General features: G+C 45.7%; 1 protein-coding gene across 1 annotated transcript; it reads right to left on the reverse strand.

The window, feature by feature from the left end:
- Nucleotides 1-842: 842 nt before the first annotated feature.
- Nucleotides 843-16,068, reverse strand: COTL1 (coactosin like F-actin binding protein 1). The gene is made up of 4 exons (XM_055000894.1): nt 15,660-16,068; nt 14,938-15,020; nt 4,950-5,107; nt 843-2,871 (listed from the first exon to the last, which is right to left on the reverse strand). The coding sequence occupies exons 1-4, from the start codon at nt 15,734-15,736 to the stop codon at nt 2,761-2,763; spliced, it is 429 nt and encodes a 142-aa protein (XP_054856869.1). The 5' UTR covers nt 15,737-16,068; the 3' UTR covers nt 843-2,760.
- Between the last annotated feature and the right edge of the window lie 986 nt (nt 16,069-17,054).

The following is a 17,054-nucleotide window of genomic DNA, read 5'->3' on the forward strand; positions in this document are numbered from 1 at the left end:
ACTTACACCCAGAAAGTTGAAAGCACCCAAGTTTTGCATGTGCGGTCAGGGATCTAGTATATTTATAAAGCAGGGCTTTTTTTCAGCTGGAATGCAGTGGAACGGAATTCCGGAACCTCTTGAAAATGGTCACATGGCTGGTGGCCCCGCCCCCTGATCTCCAGACAGAGGGGAGTCAACCCTAGCAGCAGAAGTGACCGTTCTCCTACATTGCACCACTTTGGTCTCTCTCTCTCAGCCTACCGTACCTTACAGGAGGCAAGGCTGACCGTTTATAGTAATAATAACAACAACAACATTCGATTTATATACTGCCCTTCAGGACAACTTAAACGTCCACTCAGAGTGGTTTACAAAGTGTGTTATTATTATCCCCACGACATATACCCTGTGAGGTGGGTGGGACTGAGAAAGCTCTGAGAGAGCTGTGACTGACCCACGGTCACCCAGCTGGCTTCAAGCGAAGGAGCGGGGAATCAATTATGACAGGCCCCAGGTAATTCTTGGCAGAATGGGGATTCAAACTTGGGTTTCCCACATCCTAGTCTAACACCACAACCACTACATCACACAGTCACCAGAACTCTCTGGGCAAAAGGATCAGATGATACGTAAGCCCTTGACCTCAGGCCCTAAATAGCTGCTATCAGTAAGAAGAGACAATGCTGACCTTGATATCCCAAGGGTCTAATTTAGATTAAAGCGGCTTTCAGACAGGTATGTATAGTTATGTGTCCTCTTAATATTCTCTCCCCCCCCCCCACCCCTTCCTTTCCCATTTTGTCATTTTAAAAGTACCATGGACATTGAGAGCACCGTATAAATAATTTCAGGAGAAAAAAGACTTTTTAAATTTTATTTTATTAGAGATGACTATCTCCCCAAACTCAAAAAATAGCACAATGTCCCCCAAGCATAATCTCATTGATCATCCTTATTGATGGGTGGGGAGGGGGGAAATTCTGTAAAACACAAAAGTATTCCAGTTGTAACTTGGGAAAAAAAACTCATTTTTAACTTCTGCCAAGAATCAGCTGAGTACAGCCAATTCAACCCCCAATTCGATTCCTACTTTGTGGAGTCACACAGATTTTTTTTTTTTTAAAGAGACATCTCTACAGCTCCAAGTCACATCTATGCTTAAAATTTAAACTAGTTGGAAATGTTTAAGTGGTCAGGGATTTCCTCGAGAGAAGCGTAGGATTCCTGACTTTGTGAAGGTTTGGGGAATTTTGATAGATAGATTCTCGATGGAGAATTTCAGTTCCCAAAGCCTGTTTGAGGGACTTTGCCATCAAAGAGGTTTGAAACCAATTTAAATTTGTAGAGTAGACATACCCTCGGACTCCAGATTTGTTTTTTCCAAATTACGGATGAAGGGATACACTTTTTTTGCATTTGACTTGCTTGTATTTTTGTGCAAGCCCCATGGGAACAAAGGGGGTTTACTCAGAGCATTTTGTCGACTGACCCTAGCGATAACATGGCACTGAATTTCTGAGACTCCTCGGCAGTAATGATCTCATAGGCTACAATCTTCAAAACACAAATGCAGAGATTAAAAAAAAACAATACAAAATAGCACAATCAAATGATCTGATAGTTTGCTTCCTACCCTCTGCTTACTGTTGTTACAATAACTTTAAAAAAAAGGACAAATTTTAAAAAAGACCCTTCCTTTAAGAGAGGGAGAATACATGATAAACTGCCAAGCAAATCTGTTAAGGCAAGTTATATTCCTTCTTGTTCCTTTAAGAGCTGAAATACAGGTCACTTCCTTTCAAGAAAGTACTTATCAATATTGTCATCGCTGGATACTATAGTTCGTGTCAAATTTCTGCAAGAATCGGCTTGAGTTATCGAACATGATGCACATCCTCTAAAAAAAACCCTTCCAAATAATAACCTGCAAAATCTCATACAAGAGTTATCCTCAGCTGGAGTGCTACAGGATATTGACTAATAGTTCCATCCTGTGGACAGTTATTCCGGTCTAAGACCATTAATTTCCACGGGTTTAGCCTGGGATAACTGCAGAGGATTGCACTATAAATTCTCAGCACAAGCATCTCTTCAAAATTCACTGGTGCTTATGTTAGTCCAGAGAGGCATTAGCAGCCACTGGTGTAGCCAGGATTGTACTGCTCTTGAGTAAGGCTATGATCCAATGCACACTTCCTTGAGGAAAGGCCCCACTGAATTCAGTGGGGTATCATTTGAAGGGGTGTAGGGCTAGGAAGTAGGACTGCAACCCTGTGCATATTTATGTGGGAGCAAACCCCCACTGAACGCAGCAGAATTTGCTTTGGAATAAAAATTCATAGGATCGGGCTGCAGCTAACTAACTCTGTATTCATCATTTCTGGGAATCTTTCTATCATTGTGGGTCATTGGAAGTCAAGCACGACAACAGATCTGGCAATTTCAAAGCAAACCATGAGCACAGACCTTGGAGAGAACAAGGCAACCTGTGCCTAAAGAACCAGGTAACATTGTTAATACAGAGACAGATTTAAAAAAAGAAAGAAAGAAAATGTAAAAAGGAGAGATCAAAGGCAAAGGAGATGATTTGCTGGATGGAGTGAGAAGTCAAGGTCCATTTGGGGAGACAGGAAGGGGCTTTGAAGGTGCGTCACGGTATGCAGGGCCTTCTTCCCGGCTCACCTTGGCTCCTCTCTCAGTTTTGATTTGGAAGGTCTCTTGTGCTTTCCCCCCTCCCTTCCTGATCTGGGCACCCGGCTCCAGGAAGCGACAGTGGGTTTATTCAGCCTGAGCATCGTAATTCGCACCCCCTGCTTTCTTCAGCTCGCCCTTGATGTAATCTTCGTCCAGTTCCTTGTGGTCACTGATCACGAACTCTTTGGCAAAATTCTACAGAAAACAAAGGGAAACTAGGTGAAAACAATGTCACTTGGCAAAGGGGAGGGAGAGTGGTGTAGTGGTTAGAGCAGGCAGTCCCCAATCTCGTTACGCCTGTATGGGAATTTAAAGATTGGTGTGGGTGGGCATCATTTCAAAATGGCTGTTATGGGATTCTAGGTCCGATCCTAAAGAGTTGGGAGGTTGCAAGCCAAATGTTGGCCAATGAATGGGTGTTCCCTGCAGAGAGAAAAAATAATCACATCCTGTGGTTCCTTCTAGAGCACTTCCTGCTACAGGGAGTAAAGGAAAGCCAGGACTAGTTAGAAGCAAATGGGTACCAGGAAACTCATCAGCAGCTGTCATGGTGCCCATACGAACCGTGTTTTGATCCCCGGGTGAAAGTATTGGACTAGGTTGGCAGAGACCAGTGTTCAAATCCTCTATTGAGCATGAAGCTGAGTGGGAGACGTTAAACAAGGAGTCTTGTAGCACCTCAAATTTTATTCCAGCATAAGCTAATGGGGCCTGATAGTTCTCCTTCAGTAAATAGATTGTGCTTACAGAATTCTGTAAAAAAAAACCAACCCAAACGTGTGGTTCAAACACAAACAGTCTTGTTGATACACAAGAGGCAAAGTGCCAACCGTCTGTTCCGCACCCAAATAAGTTTCTAGTCCCTTTTAAATCTCAACCTCAAGACACACAATTCAAAGACGAGAAACCCTCCACTTACGTCTCAACAGCCCCCTCCCCCCCTCCCCCTTCTGACCGTGGCATCGGCCCGGGAATGAATCGCAGCTATTGTGTTTATCCCAGAGCCTCTGAGTCCCACAGATAAGCATGGCTATTTATTGTGAGACAGGAGGCCAGCATGCGGCAAAAAGCCTGACTTGCTCTGCACCATCACAACAAGAAAAGAGCAAACTCATGGCAAACCTTGCCTCTGAAATGCTTGTTTGACTGGTAGCCTTAGTGAATGGGGCAAGGAATCCGATTTGTGAAGAAGAAACGTGGAAATACATGTTACGAAGTACCTAGGGATGCCCAAGTGAACATCGTGGCACATGTCCCTCCTCCTCCAACTTTCCGTGCACTCACTCGCACAATCAGTCTTCAATTTGCTCTGTGAGAGCACATTCACCTGTTTGAGATCAGTCCCTCCTCAACTAATACAAGTATCCCAGGCTGTTTACAACTGCCAAATTCCCAGTTCCCCCCCCCTCCCACATCCATTCTTTGAAATGCAGATCTTGATACATTCTCACACCTTAAAGAAATGCAAATTGGCACATCAGAGGAGCCTAAAGTACTTGCTCTACAGTGTCTGTCCCTGAGAGTTCTCTCTGTGAAAAGAGTGCTGATATTGGACTCTTTGCTCTTTTTCACTTGCAAATGCAATCACACGTGAATTGAGGATCACACACAAAACCCTGCACTTGAGAGTCCCCAGGTAATTCTCAACGTGTATTTCCACTCATAGTCATGGTTGATAATGGTATCTCATTAAATGACCGTTCTCTGCCTGAGGCCACAAAGAGGCATTGCCAGTCACACTAGCCCATCCTGAGCTACCGTGGATAAGGCTGTATCCTGATAAGAATGAAAGAGCCAGCAGAAGATGCTAAGTCATCTAAGGTATGCAGCAGAAGATGCTAAGTCATCTAAGGTATGCAGCAATCTGTCTTTCTGGCTGCTGAGGTTATATTGGGAAGAAAAGGGGAAGCGGAAAAGGGAGTTAAGGACAGCGGCGGTGTTTAGAGAGACTGCTTTTGAGGCCCGGAATGAAAAATGGAAGTTGAAATGGGCTGCAACCTGCAAAAAGGTTTTAAAGGTGCAGCACAAGCAAGGTGCCCTCAAAGGCACAGAAGAGGGTTTTTTGATTGTCTTTTCCCCCCTGACCAGTTGGCAAGCTTAATCCCAGCTGCTTATCATAAAGGGAGAGACTCTCGGCTTACCAGCTTGAGGATTCCCTCCACCACAGTGCGCAGCACATATCCAGAAGTCTGAGTTTGTGACTCAAGGCACTTGTCCTCAAAGAACCTCTACAGTCAACATTTCCAGAGTGCAGAACATGCCAAACAACTTACCTGTACTACTTCTTTAACCAGAGTTTTGTCTGTTCCTGTTTTGGCTCTTTGCAGGCCGCTGACGCTTTCCCCGATCCAAGTGATTAGGGCAAACTTGACTCGCTTGCTCATGGCGTCACCGGTGGTGAACCGGACAAAGCCAAACAACCGGATGTCATCTGGGAGAAAGCAGAGAAAAGAATTGGCCGTGAAGCTGGGGGGATGTCCTGATTAAATTGTTGAACCCACTCCCAACAATGTCCTTCTTGCAGGGAGCATCTGCTCCAATCTACCCGTTAGCGGAGGTCTCCTTCAGAGGCCCTGATCGGTTTCTTCCTGCTTTCTGAAGTGAGAAAGGCCTTTTCAGTGGTGGCACTCTTTCTTGCCTGTTGAAAAACTTGCCTCGGGGAGAGACCTCCTCACTCTTTGGAGCCAAGCCAAAATGTACATGTTTTTGCAGGCATTTTGGTAGTGTAACTGGTGGCTGGCTACATACATTTCTCTGTTGCTTTTCATGGTTTCTGCTTTTACTGGTCTTCATACTGGCATGGAGGATGTCCACCAATGGCTATTAAATTACCTGCTTAAGGATGTGCTCTGAGATAACTAGAATCAGTTTTTAAATAAGTACAATCAGATTCGCTGTGGGCTGCGTTTCTTTCATTGTTTCGTTTTCCTTTTTAAAAAGAGAAATGGATTTCAGTTTCCTAACGTACCTGCTTTGAAAGTTGATGCAAGACAGGTACCATGCAGAAAAAAAGAATACCGAATGCATCAGGCGGAAACCTGCGGTGGTAGATGAGAGCACGAAGGAGGGCCGCGAAAGGAAGTGAAACTTGGTGTGAAACAGGGGAATTAGGGTGAGCATGGCCCTGTTTTCATCAGGGTTACACATCACAAGTGGCGTAAACACCAACATGATCTATCAAGCCTTATAATCAAGCTCATCACATCTCCCACAACTCAGGAGGCAGAGCCCGGTAACGTAGGGCTGGCACTTCATAAATCGGGGGGGGGGGTGGATCGTGAGGGGAGGGGAAAGGAAAGGAGATAGGAGGGTCAGTTTGGGACAGATTAGAGAGCAGATTAGAATTCAGTAGAACCCAGGGCTTTTTTTCAGCTGGAACGCAGTGGAACGGAGTCCCGGAACCTCTTGAAAATGGTCACATGGCTGGTGGCCCCGCCCCCTGATCTCCAGACAGAGGGGAGTTTAGATGGCCCTCTGCGCCACTCAGCGGCATGGAGGGCAATCTCAACTCCCCTCTGTCTGGAGATCAGGGGGCGGGGCCACCAGCCATGTGACCATTTTCTCCGAGGGCAACCCACTGAGTTCCACCACCTCTTTTCCCAGAAAAAAGCCCTGGTAGAACCTAATGTGAGTTTGCAAGATCACACAGGCTGCCAGAAGGAAGGCGGAGGGGCTTTTTTGGTTCTGATCCTCCTTATGGAGGCCCCATTATGGGAGCTAAGGGGGGAACTGAAATAGAGCTGAATTCAGGCACAGCGCAGGGTTTTCCCGAAGGCTTCTGGCTTCAGCAGTACTGATTCTGTATTATATGAAGTAACTATTTATTTTTGTATTTCAGATGCTGGGAGAAGCAAATGTTCAGTGGCTGGGACGTTGCTTTATCAACTCTGTAAAAATATTTCTTTCCAAACTCCCTCTCCATACTTCCCTGCCACTCCCAGGGCCGTTCTGCCCTCCAAAAAGCTGGCTGTAATTTCTGCAGGGCTTGCACCAAAGTGTTATCGTCACCAAACTTTCAAACTTCCCTTCGAAAGAGGAAACGCTGCCCTCCTCCCATATGCACACAGCTCTTTTCCTGGCCAGAAAGCCAAAAATATTGCTGAGGCTGGGAGGAAACAGACAGCTGTTATGCAGATAATGGTCTGATGAGCAGATGGGACACAGTCAGCGGGGCACCAGTTGCTCAGACAGCTTGTAGGGAAAGTGGAAAAGGACTCCCGCCCCTTTAACAGTTGAGCCCAAGAGAGAATTTCAAGAACTGCAACTTTGCTCCTCTGGCCAGAATTCCATTTTCTGTGCTACAGTCACAGAAAGAGGGGACTGTATATTTAAATATATATAAAGTATTGAAGTGGAGAGAAAATAGTAACATCGGAATACTACCAATATGTACTTTAAAGCAAATGTTCAGTGGCTGGGATGTTGCTGTATGTACTTTAAAGTTAAAAGTGACTGGATTGGAAAACACACTCCGGGGAGACAACTGCACCCGTCTGTCATAGCTAAAAGAAGAGCCCTGTAGCACCTTAAAGATTAGTACATTTTATGGGAGCTTATGCATTTGTGGAACCTTAAAGACTCACTTGGGAGGTGGGTTGGGCTGAGCACGTGAGACCGGCCCAAGCTCACGCAACAGGCTTCCATGGGGATTCGAACCTGGGCCTCCCAGAGAGCCTAATCCTACACTTTAACCACTACACCACATACAAAAGGAGGCAGCAGAAGTGCCCTTTCCCCTGCACTGCCTCACTTTGGCTCAGGGCTAGTTAAGTCACTCTCAGCCTAAATGACCTCATAGCCTTGCTGGCAGGACAACCAATTGGGCTTGCTTCTGAGATGCCCCAGCAACGTTTCTTGGACTCCCCCCAAATTATTCCGGTGGCCAAAGCTCTTGCCTTTCCAATCACACCTAAAATGAAGCATCTCTTTGCTGCTGTTGCTTTGCAGATAAGAAATTAATTGCACGGCCACCTCCTGAAAGACACACAACCTAATCAGCACTTCCAAAGTCCAATTCCTCTGACTTACAGAGAGGTGCCATTTTTCAAAATGATTTCCTGCAGGGGCAGGTGAAGCCAGCCAAGACTTGTGAGTCTATGGGAGTAATTAATATAAAATAAATTAGCTTTGCATACAGGTGACAGATTTGTACATTTCCTTCCCTGGCTGTCTTGTGTGTGTGTGTGCGTGTGTGTAAAATCTAGGGTGTGAAAACCTAGTTTCTCTAAATCATAGAACTACTAGGACATGGGCCACTTTACTCCCAAAGTGTCCCTATCTGGCACTGGCAATTTCTTTGCCTTTTAACACCGGATTTATCTGAACAGGTTAGCCAGCAACGATGCTTATTTCCAGGCTGTGAAAAGCTCCACCTGCTGATTTCTACAAATCAAACTGCTGTTCGCTGCGTAGGAGCAAGCAGGGTTATAATTTTTTTTTTCTTTATTAGTTGCTAACTGTAAGGTAGTTTTGCTCTGGGCTCTGAAAATATCCAGGCTGCAGCAATCGGCTATAAAATGCAACAATACAAAATTAGTGGGAACCACCAGCTCAAGATTTTTTTTTTTTTTACGGGAAATCAAAACTGAATTCCAGATGGTCTTGGGGAATTGGAGGATCGTATGACATGGCATCTGCTGGACAGCCCAGGATAGTATATTTTGCAAAGGCAGGGAAGAGGAGGAGGAGGAGGAGGAAAATGATTTGCAGACAAGAACAGGCAGTCAATGAAAAACTCAGCCACAACAATTACCGTTAAGGATGGTTCATTCGTCTTCCCTCCCACCCACCCAACAGTCTTACCCTTTTAAGTAAACATTAAAGGGAAAGGCTTGCAACAACAGAACTCGGAGGGAGATTAAAATACAAACTGCATTAACCCTGTAATGCTATTCTAGCTGTCTTTTTTTTTAATGCAGGCTGTAATAGAGTAAAGTCAATTCAGGAGTAAGGTTGCCTATAAAGGAAAAAGGTCTGTCTGACATCTAGCTTAGTTCTTTTCTCTCTCCCTCTCTCCAGATCAATATGTGGAATTCAAATTTCCTTGGCCCGGGGTCTTTCTGCATCATCAGCAGCAGCCACGTCTGGTTATAGCCAGACATGTTAACTTCCAAACGCTAAGGGTCCCCCCCCTTTCCTACCTCTAGGTTCAATCACTATGTTGTTTGTGCAATTGTTTCATTGTATCACCACTTTTAAATTACGTTGTACCTCAGCTCAAATCAAGCCTGAGTTCTCCCTAGAAGCTAAAATTACAAAACTGAGGCTATCGTACTTTGCTCACATCGTGAGAAGACCAGGTTCTCTGGTAAAGTCAGTAATGGTAGGAAAAGTGGAAGGCAGCAGGAAAAGAGGAAGACCTAAACTGAGATGGCTGGACTCAATAAAAGAAGCCACGTCCTCCAGTTTGCAGGATCTGAGCAAGTCTGTTAATGATAGGACATTTGGGAGGTTCTTCATTCATAGGGTCGCCATTGGTTGGAGGCGACTTGATGGCACATAACACACATACACTCCAGCTTTGGAAAAGGGGGGGGGGATCCTGAAATAGTTCCTAAATAAACAAAAAACCTTATTCAGTTAGAAGAATTGTGCCCCACATGTCGTATTTCATAAATTTCATGAGATCTGCACCGTATAGAAATCAAATCCCATGTAGGCTCGAAATCAGGGTCTTCAGCAGCCTGCAGCGTTGTGTCTCCGTTCGAGGAATCTCGGTCAATTAATCACGCGAGTTTCCTTGCCTGACAGCGCAATGCTAAACAGAGGCCATTTTCACACTACTAACCTGCTTCCGTAATGTTGTGAAACATCGCACAAAAAACACGGAAGATAGTGTCTTCTCACGCGAGTTTTGCGTGACATCGCGCAAAACTCTCGCAAGAAGATGCTATCTTCCACATTTTTTGCACGTTTTGCAACGTTTCAGAAGCAGGTTAGTAGTGTGAAAATGGCCAGAGTTACACCATTCTAAGTTAAATAGAAGGGAACGGGTTTAGAAAGGTGTAACTCCGCTTAAGATAAATGTGCATAGACATAAAATCGATTGTTCTGCAAAGAGCACACTTCTGTGATCAGAGTGGTTAGAGTGCTGCACTAGGAAGTCCTGTGTTCAAATCCTCACTGAGCCATGGAGCTCACCCCCCTCCACCCGATCTTTTTTGTTGCTTTCTCATCACCTCCTGCTTGATATTTTTAATTGGAGATGTGGGGGGATCGAACCTGGGACCTTGTGCATGTCAAGCAAATGATCAGCCCCCGAGCCACTCCCACTCATTGGAAACTCTGCCAATGTCCCAGTGAAACAGATGCCCAGAAATATCTGCTGTTATGCTATGAAGTTGGCTAAAGTATCTTGTAAAGAAAAAAAAGCGCATCACTCCAAAGTCAGGAAGCCAAGAAAAGCCCTGCCCCCTTTTAACGAACATGAGTCTCGTAAAAGTTATCTGTTCTTTTTTTAAAAAAATGTCACTTCCTTTCTAACCCCCATTTTAAATGCTATAAAAATTGCTGCTGTTGATGACAATTTAAAGTCCTTAATGTTTATTCTTCTGACCTGCAAGATTTGAGTCCAGTAGCTCCTTAAAGACCAACTTGATTTCCAGGGTAGTAAAAAGTCCAGTAGCACCTTTAAGACTAACCAACTTTATTGAGGCATAAGCTTTCGAGAACCACAGCTCTCTTCGTCAGATGCATCAGTAGCGTAAGCTTTCGAGAACCACAGCTCTCTTCATCAGATACATCAGTAGCATGAGCTTTCGAGAACCACAGCTCTCTTCATCAGATACATCAGTAGCATAAGCTTTCGAGAACCACAGCTCTCTTCGTCAGATGCATCAGTAGCACCTTAAAGACCAACTAACTATATTTCCAGATTTGGGTCCAGTAGTATCTTCATCAGAGCTGTGGTTCTCAAAAGCTTATGCCTTAATAAAGTTGGTTAGTCTTAAAGGTGCTAGTGGACTTTTTACCAGGGCACCTCTTGAAAATATTCGGCAACCCCTGATTTTTGCTATTTTGCAACTACAGACTAACACGGCTAACTCCTCTGGATCGATTTCCAGGATATGAGCTTTCGCGTGTCAAAGCTCATACTCTGGAATCTAGTTGATCTTTAAGGTGCTACTGAACTCAAGTCTTCCTCTTCTACTACAGACCAGCATGGCTACCCACCTGAAACTAACTTCTGACTTGGGACATGAACTTCCAGCCTCAGGGTGGATTTGATGGTACAAGATGTTGCAATGTTCCCTAAATGTCCCCTCTGGATGGCTGCTGTCCTCCTCACAGGCAAAATGAAGCCACCCAAAGTCCTGACTTTAAGCCCTTTGTTAAAGTTCTGCAACCAACAGAAAGTCAACACTTGCTTGCTGACTAGATAGCAACTCCCACCAAATCAGGAATCCCCCAAAAGGGGAAGGGCTAGCCAATCTGCAAACACCGGCTTGGTTGCCTCCACAGCAGCTTCTCAACAGTTTATCTTCCTGGTTAGCAAACTGCTTCACCAACCCCTGTTCTGCACTTAATGCCACTTAAGGCATTTCCCCCCCTAGATTTTGTGCATTCCATGTAGACACATCCCTTCTTTTAAGGCTGTTTGGTCACCAGGAGTAGCAGAAATGTGGTTCCTTCTCTGAAGGGCCTATTCTAACCACCCCATAGAGAAAAAGGACACCCCATCTCCTGGAAGAACTGTGGGTAAACTTCTTTGCCCATACTCTCCCCCTGCACAGAAATGATATGTGAGCAGCACAAAAGTGAACAAATCCTTCCAAAGAACCTGCTGTTTGCCTTTGTTCACATCAGTCAAGCTGTTTTGGTAAGCACTGGTCCCCTACAGCAAGGAAGAACCCCTCCTACACACACACACTTAAAGCAGGGAAAAGGAGGCCCAACGGAGCCAGAAGAACAAGCAAAATTGCACCGAGTCATTCATAAATGCGTCTGTCTCTGACAAAAACCCGCACACATCTCTCTGCCTCCCTGCCAAGCAATTCTCTCTTTGCTTTGTTATGCTAATTGTAAAGAGGAGCTGGAACCACACAGTCCGGCAACATTTACTCTCACAGACGGAAAATAAGAGCCAAGGGCATTTTGCACTTTACAAAATAAACAGAGGAAGTTAATAAGGAAATACTCCAGAGTCTCGGGCTGAAACATGCAGTGGTTAGGAGAATTTACACCACCGGGGGTGGACAACATTGCTTCGTGCCCTCCCCAAGTAGAAGGATATTCTGCAAACGGGAAAGCTCTGGATGACTATGGAGCCCTTGGCAATGATCTTTTTTAAATATACAGGTTGAGCAGGCATGATGGTGTTGCAAAAGCAAGCATCCACGCAGGGTGCAGTTGCCCTTCCCCCTGCAATATCACTCTTGTTCCCCACTCCATACAGCCCAATCTGCTTTCTCTCATCCCAAGCAAACTTGCTTTTATTCAGCTGTCCTTAAACCTCCCCCACCCCAGGTTCAAATAAAAATAAAAGGTGCTTTCCAACTCTAGGACAATATGACTAACACAAAGAGGTCTCTGGAATGACGCCGCTCCATTTCTACTTCCCTCTCCACACTTTATGACTGAGGTTCTTCTGATTTTGTAGATGGGAAACTGAAGGAGGGGCCTGTTCCGAACACAACCTGGAGCGACCCAGATCTTCACGAGGTCAGATGCTTGGCCATTTTGCCACCATTACCGAACAAATGAAAAATATTACTTGGAAGCAGCTCACCTCAAAGCGCTTGGGGGTGAAATTGACCCGCTGCAACTTTGAAAAAGACCCACAGGCATGTTTCAAACAAAGTAAAGCAGGTCCTGGCCTGGATAGCTCAGGCAAGTCCAATCTTGTCGGATTTCAGAAACTAGAGAACCGGGTTTGATTCCCCACTCCTCCACTTGAAGCCAGCTGGGTGACCTTGGGTCAGTCATTTAAGAGTGGCAGGACTCTAATCTGGAGAGCCAGGTTTGATCCCCCACTCCTCTACTTGAAGCCAGCTGGGTGACCTTGGGCCAGTCACAGCACTCTCAGAGCTCTCTCAGCCCCACCCACCTCACAGGGTGATTATTGTTGTGGGGATAATAATGACATACTTTGTAAAACGCTCTGAGTGGGCATTAAGTTGTCTTGAAGGGCGGTATATAAATTGGACGTTGTTATTGTTACTGTTATTAAGCAGGGTCAGCCTTAGTTAGTTAATTGGGTTGGAGACTTCCAAGGAAGACCAGGTTAGCTCTGTAGATGATGGCAAGCCATCTGTTAGTCTCTTGCCTTGAAAACCCCGGCAGGAGTCACCATAAATCAGCTACAACTTGATGGCACTTTCCACCATCACAAAACAGGGAAGAGCTCTGACCCAGTTCATCTTACCTGAGATTTCTCAGGTCCAACATTCCAGCCACCTATTACAGATATAGATTTCATTGTCACACAGTCACCTTGAACCACAGCCTCACATCTGCTCCGGTGCGCACACAGCACTCCGGGAACGCACCGATGCATGAACATGCAAGCAAAGTGTGCTGAGCCACGACGCTTCCTCTTCCATCAAACCGAAAGGGGAACAGAACGAAACCGAGCTCTGTAGGCTCATTGTAGCCATGTCATCCACACACACACACAAACGTTAACATTTGGATGAAAAAGTCTTTTCACCCCTTTTCACCCCTGCCCCTTTATGTTGGGTAGCTGCAAGCAAGTGCCAACCCAGTGTGCCACAACGGTGAGAAAACCAAACTCTATGCCAAACTCTGTGTCGGCCTCCCACCTTTGAGGTGGGGGGGGGGTTCTCCCCACCATTGCACTTTAATGTACTTGGTTCATTTATTTTATTATTGCTTATTGTATGTTGATTTTAGAATTATTGTTTTCTTGTTTTTATTAATTTTAACTGTTGTTCACCGCCCAGAGCCCCTGAGGATGGGCGGTTTATAAATCGGAATAATAAATAAAATAAGTATGCTTAAGAAAGAGATTGAAAATAAAATGGCAAATATTATACTACTGTCATGTGGCCTCATTTGGAATACTGTTTGCAGGTCACTGTATCTCCAAAAGGACATTGCAGAGCTGGGAGAAAGTGCAGAAGAGGACAACCGAGCTGACTAAGGAGTTGGAGCAATTTTTCTATGAGGAATGGCTGAAGAGTAAACTTTACAGAAGAGACAGCCAAGGGGAGGGGGGGAGCGTTATAGGGATTTGCAAAATTATGCACGAGGTAGAGAGCAGACAGAAAGCACTTTTTTCTCCCTCTCCTCAAATGCTAGAACTCAAGGGCATCCGAGCTGATGGGCAGTAGACAGACAAAAGGAACAACTTCTTTACTCAATGAATGAGTAACGGACTTCATTACTCAACGAATGATTAAAATGTGGAATTTGCTGCCGGAGGATGTAGTGCTGGCCGCAGGCACAGACAATTTTAAAAGGGGCAGATTCATGGAGGAAAGGTCTATCAGTGGCGACTAGCCATGGCGACTAAAGGGAACCTCCGCATTCATAGGCAGGAAACCTCAGAATAGATTACCAGGAGGCAGAATCAGGAGAAGGCCTTGCCCTCTAAGCCCTGGGGTTGGCCCTACACAGGTAGCCACCATGTGAGAGGGGATGCAGGATTCAACGGGCTCTTGGTCTGATCCGGCAGGGCTTTTGTTATGTTCTTATACTGCAAAAAAACCAGCTAACTTGTATTACCTTTAAGAGATGTTTTACTCCCTAGAAGAAAACTCACCGTTTAGGGTTTAGCTGTGAAAGGCAGTGTTTCAAGAGAAAGACAGACTCTTTATCTGAAGCTTTTTTTAAAAAAAAAATACCCTTTCCTTATGCAATGGTGAGACAAAAGAAGGATTAACACGATGAGATCATACATGGCACAGAGCTGCTTAAACACAGAGTGAGGTCATAAACACCCTGCCCCCAAATATCATTCCAAGAATCAAGGAGGAAAGATTTCAGGGGCAATAAAAACCACTTGCAGATAAACGCTAGTCTGTCTCCTGTGACTTCTCCTCCTCTTGCAAGTAGGGGAGGGGTGTCAGTGATGTCATATCCAGAGGACACTGTCCTTACCTTACACCCTTACTTTAAATACCCCTCCCATCTTCTGGCTGAATAAAACCCCACAGGCTTCCACTTCTAACTGTATCTGAATACGGGAGCTCTGACTCTCGAAAGCTCATCCCCAGGAAATCTAGTTGACCTTTAAGGTGCTACTGGCCCTGAATCTTGTTCCTCTGCTGCAGACCAACACCTGAAAAAAATTACTCTTACCTGTACACTGCCGCGTAAACTCCTCATAGTCGACTCCGCTGTGGCCAGGGACTATCATGGACCCCTCGTACTTAAACGTCACCCTTGGAGAAGTGGAGAGGAATGGCAGGTTCAAGCATTTGGCGCAAGAGGTGCACTTTTTTGCATGCTTGGGGCATAGGTGTGCCAGCCAGTTCAAGGGGTGACCAACTTCCAATCGTTACCATCAGACTAAAGGGGGGGGGGAGGCCTAAATGACTGCCTGCAATGGGAGGAGGGGGCTGCGTGAATCCTCACTCTTTGCTCCCTCCTATACAATTGTGCCTGTGCGTGAAGATTGCTGATTGTCCATTCATCGAACTCCCAACATGCTGGGATTTCAAGCATATAAGATGCCTCCCCACCCTCCACCCCTACACTCACCGCTGGCTAGAATTTTTGTTTTAGAAACTATTTATTTATAGTCTGCCTTTCTCGCTGAGACCCAAAGCAGATTATACAATGCAAAAAAAAAAAAAGCCAGTTACAGTATTATTGTTCCTTATACTCCTGCTTTAAGCACTTCTCTGGCCTTCTAGCTGGATAAAACCCTGCATGCTTCTGAGGGAGTTTTGACTTTGGAAAGCTCACACCCTGGACATCTAGTTGGTTTTTAAGGTGCTGCTGGACCCGAATCTGGTTTGAAACGATACCCCCCACCACGTACACACACACACACACACAAGTCAAACACCAGGTTTTACCAGTTCACTTCTGTGCTGTCGTCCCTGACCAGGTTGTAGGCTTCTCTGCATGCCTCTTTGTCTATTTTTGTGGCCATTTCTCCGAAGAAGAGGGAGAAGCAACGTGGGGTCCGGATGAATGGAAGTGGTGGGGCCCTCCTACTGGCGCAGGCGGCGCTCCCTGGCTCATCCAGGCAAGTGGAGGCTTTCTCTCCCGGGGTGGATGCTCTGATGTGTAGGCGTTCCTCTGCCGGGTGGATTCTCTGATCTGTATGCAAAAGCGGCGCAGGGAAAAGGGCCCGGAGGAAGGGCTGGGGGGCCGGTGGGGCAAGCGAGGCTGGGCTGGGCTGCTTCTGCTGCCTCTTCGCAGCCCTTGCCGGAATGATCAGGCAGAGCAGCTCCCAGCTTAACCCTTCCCCTGCCTTTCTGGGAAGGGAAATCTCCGGCTCAGCCTAGCACGTCTCGATTGGCTCTTTAGCAAAGAGGAGGCGTGGGTGGCTTTGCTGTCTCCCCCACCCTCCCGCCGCTTGCAAAATCCCTCTTTGGAACACCCCTCTCTTCGGAGCCTCAGTGGTCCTTCCTCATCGCCCACTCTTATCCTTTCTTCTCTGTCCTGCAAAAAAAAAAAAAAAAAAGCATTACTAAGATTTCAAGGTGGTGATGTAATAGCCCCCCCTCCTTTTTTTTTTTTTTTTTTTTTTGCTTTTTGCAGAAGATGGCAGGGAAACTACAAAACTAGTTGGAGTGTATGTATACAGACTTGGGGGGTATCTTTCAAGGAAATCTGGAGACCCCTTGTTTAGGATGTCGTGCGCAAGTTGCTATGGCAACTAACCCATCTTGAGTGCAAAAGGAGGCACGTCTTAAGGGGGGCGCTGATGTGGCTTGAAGCCCATTGAAACGAACGGGGAGGGGGCCCACCCTGGAATCTTTATGAACGTCTCTGCAGAGGGTCTCCAATGCAGCCAGCAAAGAGAGTTATCCCCAAAGCTTGCTGCGTGAAATCCTTTAATTGGAGCTGCTGGGGGATTACACTGGGGCTTTCTGCATGTTAAGTAGGTACTGGTGTCATTAAACTGCACCGGTAGTTTCAGGTATGTAGCTGTGTTGGTCTGAAGAGAACAGCAGGCTTTGAGTCCAGTGGCACCTTACAGACCGACAAAATTTTCAGAGTGTAAGCTTGCGAGAGCCACAGCTCTCTTCTTCAGCTATCTGGCCGTCCTGATCCAGACTTCCAGTAATATATTCAGTATCTGATGAAGGGAGCTGTGAATCTCGAAAGCTTGTATCCTGAAAATCTTGTCAGTCTTTAAGGTGCCGCTAAACTCAAATCCTGCAGTTAAACCGTAAGTTTGCCTCTAAACTTATCCGACCAACCTGGGTCTGGCTCAGTTGTGTCTCTGACTGTGAAATGGA

The sequence above is a fragment of the Eublepharis macularius genome, chromosome 16 (genome assembly GCF_028583425.1).
Source record: "Eublepharis macularius isolate TG4126 chromosome 16, MPM_Emac_v1.0, whole genome shotgun sequence".
NCBI classification, from domain to species: domain Eukaryota; kingdom Metazoa; phylum Chordata; class Lepidosauria; order Squamata; family Eublepharidae; genus Eublepharis; species Eublepharis macularius.